At 28.7% G+C, this 6,906-nt stretch overlaps 1 protein-coding gene across 1 annotated transcript in view; it reads right to left on the bottom strand.

The window, feature by feature from the left end:
* LOC108688358 overlaps window positions 1-6,906 on the bottom strand; it is an 18,519-nt gene that overhangs the window by 9,874 nt on the left and 1,739 nt on the right. Inside the window, 1 exon segment of the mRNA XM_018194593.1 lies at window positions 103-629. Coding sequence (XP_018050082.1) covers window positions 103-629 — 527 coding nt within the window.

Below are 6,906 nucleotides of genomic sequence, written 5' to 3'. Positions count from 1 at the left end.
ATATATATATATATACATATAAAATTACATTATAATATTATAAAAGTTTAAATTCTTTATATTCTGTAATATTTTGTATCTCATGAATTATTAAACACTCACCTTCCAATTCTAGTGCATCGAGGTATTCATCTAAATTCTTTACACATATTAACATCAAATCAAACATTTTCTTCATTTTGCCAGATGTGAAGAATGGCGTAAGTTTTGTTCTTACTACTTTCCAGGCTGGATTCTTTATAAAAAAGAGATTTGCATAACCTATGCGATCGATTGGATCGGCCGTATTATACCGATCAGAGAAGTAATTGAAATCTTTCACTAAAATATTCTTGACGAGTTTTCGATCGCGAACCAGCAGGAAGGGTTTGTCCAACACATAGAAACCCACATAGGGTAGGCCCTTCATTTCATCGTAGATATCTTTTAAGAAATATGCCGGAGATTTCTTCTGGAATAGACACTCCTTAAAATTGCCAAAGAAAGGTATTGGTGTTATTTCTAAAATGCCTCGTTTCTTCCAATACTTGAATTTGCGTGTCATGTAAAAGTAGGCAGTTATTATCAGAGTCATAAGAATGATCATGCCATCCAGGCCCCAATAAGCCGTTATCAGTCCCATTTTGCAGCTGTTAAAAATATGCTTTTTTGTACTTGTGTGAAAGTAGAGATGCGTTATGTTTCAATTTATAACCAGATTGTAAAAACGTTTCTTTTACTTAAACGCAATGTGTTGTATAACACCTTTTGAAAGATACCTAGGTATAAGTATTGTGTAGGAAAAGTATTTAGTTATAAGTAAGGCTGGGAATTATATATGCATGTAAAAATAAGAATATATCTACATATTATGCATATTATATGCATAAAATTTGGTAAAAATATGCAAAAATATGCAATATATTTAAATGAAAAGCACAGAAAGAAACTATAAAAATATAATAAAATAAACAAATTAATTAAGCAAAAAATATGTAAAACAGTATTAACACAAAATGACTAATTTGAATACATTTACTATTACATACAGTTATTAAGTTGAATAATTTGAATAATTTGAATAATTTGAATACAAAATTAAGTCTTAAATATTTAATTTCTCAAAGAATTGTAAATACTAATGACTATATGAGCAAATATGGAATTTTACAAGAAATATGCTCAAAAAGATGCATATATGTAAAATATGCAAAATAAAAGTAAGTTTTGTTACGTAATTCGTATAAATATGCAAGTTTGTATTCATATTAATAATAAAAATGTATTTTTATATCATCCCAGCTTTAATTATAAATATAGATATATATATTTTAAAAATTATTTAAATATCGATACAGATAAAAGAAATATAGATATAGTATAAAAGGATCTGAAAGATTTAATTATTTTTAAGTACTTCTTATGAAAAAAAAACTGTGTAAATGAATTTTATTTTATCAAATTACTACTTATGCTTAACTTATAAAAATTTAGATAATTGTCATATTTTTTTTTAATGTCAGTAGTGTCAAATATTGTATTGGAAAAAACCCTGCACATTTCTTATGGATTTTGATTCTCGGTCAAATCTTCTCATAAAATTATATTTTGGGAAATTGTAGTTCCAGGTGTCCTGATTAAAAGTATCAAATGGCGCAGTCTTATTTCGCATGTTATTATAAAAGGCTCTAGATATTTTTTTCAAGTCTATAGGATCATGTGGGATCAAGATTGTTTATATCGCCTAATATCCGAAATAGAAATTAAGCAAGTTTGAACAATTATATCTCGAAAACTAAACTTAATTTTAGAAGATCACGCCCATTGATACTTTTAATCAGGATACCTGGGATTACAATTTTCAAAAATATGAGAAGATTTGACCGAGAATCAAAATCCATAAGAAACGTGTGAGGTTCTTTGATTCTTCTGAGATTTAAAATTAAGTTTATAATATAATGACATAACGTATAAATACTTTGTACTTAAAAGGTGTTAAAAATAAAAAAGTACAGGTACACGTACAGATACAGATATTATAAGGACCTATAAATAATGTACTTACTACTAAAATCTTTATAGATATTGTACTTATACATTAGGTGTGCCACAACACTTATGTGATAGTATATTATATGTGATAGTATATTATATATAGGATATTGATTATGTTCAAAAAATGATGATTATATCAATATTTGAAAAATTTTTTTGATATGTTTATACACCATCAATCAAACAAATATAATTATCTATTAGTTATAAGATGTGATATAAAATAATCTATCAATGTATGATTAACAAAAATATCATCATGAGAATTAAAAAGGATCTATTAGCAAAATTTATTTTCATTAACATTCATTAAATTGATTCTCACCGTTGATTAAAATACAGAATATTTAAAAACTACAACACGAAATTTTCAATGCAAGCATGACAATTTTCACAAGTTACGGAAGTCGAATAAACTTCAGTATCATGCGCGCAACTGTATTTATGCATTATTACTTCCCTTCTTATTCTCCTTTTGATTCGCCTTCATTATATAAATGTATATTATTATTGTAATGTAGACTAGAAATTATACACATAACTTCTAATCTCTGTTTTTAACATTTGATGTATCTATATCTCTGCATTTGCTCATCAAAAAATGTAATTTTTCATAATCATCTGTAAGTACATCCGTTCGTCGCATATTCCGCGCCGTCAGCGCACATTTGTTTGACCCCAAATAGAACAACAAGTCATAATAACGTCAAAGTAATATCAAAATAAATCGAAAATGATAAAAAAATGACTTTAATTACTTTGATATCATAATGACTTGGATCATTCTAAAAAGAACATTCGAGAAGTTTCTCGTGCGAATCTGTCGCAACAGAAAACAATTCCGTCGTAACCGATGCGCAGATTCCCTAAATCATGAAGGTTGATTATCGGGAAATTGTTTAATGTGGTTGGATCAAAAACTTTCACTCCATCGCGTTAGCGTTGTGCAGTTCTCGCGGTCTGCGCGGAATAAGTTAATCACTGTCCAACCACAAAATAGATACACTATTCTGATAGTCCTTCGGGCAGGATTCATTTTTGTAATTCATTAAATTGTGAAAGGATATTACGTGTATACATATAATTATACATTAATTTTGCAACTCCTCACCGACACATCCTTAGTTGTCTATCAAGATAAACAGCAAATACGAACAAATATTGAATCAGTGCAAAAGTTCGTGCCCGATTTATTATTCAAACTTCAAACAGCTGTTACTTTTGTTAAAAGTAAAATAAAATCTAAATCTTACTCTATCTGATGAGAGAATTTAAGAATCTATTTTTTTTTAATTGAGGTTTTGATATAAAGTTATAAGCAATCAAAGTCAAAATATTCATTTTATTTAATTTGCAACAACTCAGTAACAAAGAATCGTAGGAACATTTTTAAAAAATGATTTTGTAAGCTTCAAGCTTTTATAATAGAGAATCGAAAATTTTTTCAAATTTTTTAGGTACGCTACAGACTTACAGTGAAAAGAAAATTTTTCATTTTTTTCGGCTCGTAGTTTTACTATATGTAAAAATTACACTCACATAAACTAAAAAAATATAGTAACCATTCGAAAGCAGAGATTTCAAGCTTTAAACCTCTTTTTTTTAATTTAAATTTCGTTTATTTTTAACAAAATTGCACTATTTAAACTTTGAATAACAAATGCACTTTTGCACTGATCTAATAATTGATTTGTATAACATTGATTTTGTCTTTGGCTTATGAAGTATTATTTCCGAAATATTTTTTGACGCTGAAAATGCTGTCTTCAAAATTGGTTTATCATGTCTGGAGAAAATTGGAATAATATAGGCGAGAATTGACTTTTTTTGCCACTTTTGAAATGAAATTGTGATGAACGATTTTTTATTAAACACAAACCAAGAGTGCGGTCAAGTTGCCGTTACGAATGCTTCGAAGCATTTTTCGATTGATCAATTAATAAAATTCTTTCTTCCTTAGTTAATCAAATGCTTCAAAGAATTTGTAGTATTAATTCAACTATACCTGAAGTTGTAGATTTGAAATTAGGCATACGCGCCTCGTCGCGCTGCGCGTTCACTGACGCGAGACACTATTATGTCTCTCGATTAACAAAATTAATGAACAAAATTAAAATGAATAATTTATCTCAGCAAGATTTGCATTTCTCGAACGATTGTCGACTCGGCTCCGCCTTCTATTATTCCTCTCATTTCTCGCCCCGCGCAGTCCAAATGCTACTTGACATTTAGGAACGTATAATTTGATTCGTAGACATGAAGTGTACTCGTTTTGGGTATTCACGTTATAAACTTCATTCTATCTGTTTTTTCGCTCATTATATAATTAAGACAGAATGAAGCAACGTTAATATAAAGCATATATTAAGTTAATATTAAGCGCTTAAAGCGAAGATAAATCCAATAAATTTTTAGTAATTTTCCACATCACTCTTGAGCTACTATTGTTGACGCATTTCTTTTTTAAGTATCGCCAATATGCCTAGTCTATTGACAAAAATGATGAATTGTACGACCAAATAATTAAATACAAACGAAATTGAAATAAAAAATGAAGTGAAGTGAAGTGAAATAAAAAGACTTATTCTGATTTTCAGAATCTTTTATTGGCAGGATCAGAAACGTCGATTTGTATATTACATATAGCGAGCCGTATAAGAGCCAAAGAATCATCGCTCAAAAAAGAACGTCCCTCACTTTTTATAAGTTTTATTTTTGAAAAGGATGTTTCGCATAAATATGTAGATCCGAACACAGAATGCATCCGAAATCACGAAGCTTGGGATATGATGATTCTTTTAACATTTTGTAAAAATCGGCAGCAGTTTTTTTAACCATTTTAAAATATCGTTTTGCAAATCACATAATTCATCTTGCAATGATAACATATCATTGTTGACCACTCATAAGATAATATAGATAAAACTAGCAAAATAAAATTTCCTTAATTGCAATACCATTCTAAATATATATATATATATATATTCTAAATATATATTCTAAATATATATGGCTAAAGCCATTTTTGGTCTATATGATACTATTTTACTCGAAAATGTGATGTGATGTGATAGAATTTTTCTAAATACGGATTCAACTTCAGCGGTCAAAAATCTTCTAGAAATGACACGCTACAAAAACAAAGAAAAGTATAATTTTGTTATCTTCAGAATCTGTCTATAATCGATATTGATAATTTTTTTATCTAGAGTAAATAAATTTTAAGTTACCTAATTAATTAATGATATATGAAAGAAAAATTAGATTAGAAATAACAAATTATATAGAATGTACATGATAAATCTCCGGTATTTTAAAATGATAAAAAATAAAAACAATCGCATATTTCTATATATTTTTATTGTAAACAATAATTAAAAAAGTTTCTTATAAACAATTAATAAGATAAAACTTTCATAAAAACATCTTTATATTGTATGTTATTAATTCTATGGATGTTGAGATGCATAGTATCACTCAATGTCATTGTTGAAGAAGCGAACTGCTTCGATGCTAGCTGATTCGATAATCATTGATATTAGAGGTTTATTTGCAAGGTTCCACCTCGTATTTCCTCAAAATTACAATTCCCAATTTTGATTGTAAAAGTCCCACACGAGAACCTACGGAATACATAACAGTATATATCAGGGACTCAGACCGAACCGAAATCGAAATCGATAACCGGACCGAAAATATTTTTCAATTAGGTTTCAGTCTAGTTTTCGGTTCGGATTTTTTAATCTCTTTGGTATGATGATCTTCGATCGTCGACTACAGTCATCAAACATATATATTCTTATGATATAATCATCCCTCCCTATGACTAAGCGTCAGCTATGCTGAACAATAAGAACAATGCGTTCCCCTCTTACAGTCGAAAGAGAGAGAAATGCTCGCCTGTAGTTGCTCGATTCTTGTAACATTCGTAAAAATGGATGAAGATTATCTTATCTTATCTCCCATGATAATCAGTAAATAATTGTAAAAGGCATGAAAAGTTTATCAAAATTTATTCAATACGCATGCGTAATCTATTTTTAGTTCACGTTTCTTTTGCTATTTACTGATTCAGAAAGGGTCAAGGGGGAAGTAAAGATAGTCTCTCATCAAACGAGAATAGATTAAAATGGATTGAAATTTTTTTCTATCCGAATGCAATATTTTCTATCCGAATGTAATATTTTAAATAGCGAATATTTTTTTTGGATTTAATTGGATTCAATTGGATTCAATTGGATGCAGTTTAACTGTAATCTCGGTTCAACTAATTTTTCATCTTTTTCTAGTTTTAAGAATTTTAGAAAAAGATAAAAAGAAAGGATCTTAACAGAAAGGCTGACTTATAATCTTAAGACAGTTCTTGTGCTAAGGCTCTAAGTTGAACCGAGATTAAAGTTAAACTGCATTGTAGAAACGGGCCTTACATTGCTTAGTGCTTACATATCTCCAATTCAATATTATCTTAAAAAATAAAAAATGAATTTCCTTAAATATGCAATTTATGCTTGTGTATTATCTTTTTCTACAGTAGATAATCATATACCGTAACCGAAAAAAACTTAAATCCAAATAGTTATGATCACCGTTATCGGTAAAAAGAACCGAAACCGCTTGGATTTCGAACTTTTTCAAGCTAGAATCGAAAAAGACCGAAAAAGACTAAAACCGTTATCGATAAAAAGACCGGAACCGGAACCGAAACCGAAAATTGGGTACAGCCTCTGAACGAATCGAAATTTCATTTCGGTCCGAGTCATTGGTACATATGTATACTATGAGACTTTTTACAAATTATTCTACAATAATAAATAAGACAAAAATTAATGGCATTGCCTCAATAAATAATAGAAAAATTTATATATATATATA

Source organism: Atta colombica, unplaced genomic scaffold (genome assembly GCF_001594045.1).
Source record: "Atta colombica isolate Treedump-2 unplaced genomic scaffold, Acol1.0 scaffold229, whole genome shotgun sequence".
Classification (NCBI taxonomy): Eukaryota; Metazoa; Arthropoda; class Insecta; order Hymenoptera; family Formicidae; genus Atta; species Atta colombica.
Note: the sequence above shows the minus strand (reverse complement) of the source record. Positions and strands in the feature narration are given on the sequence as shown.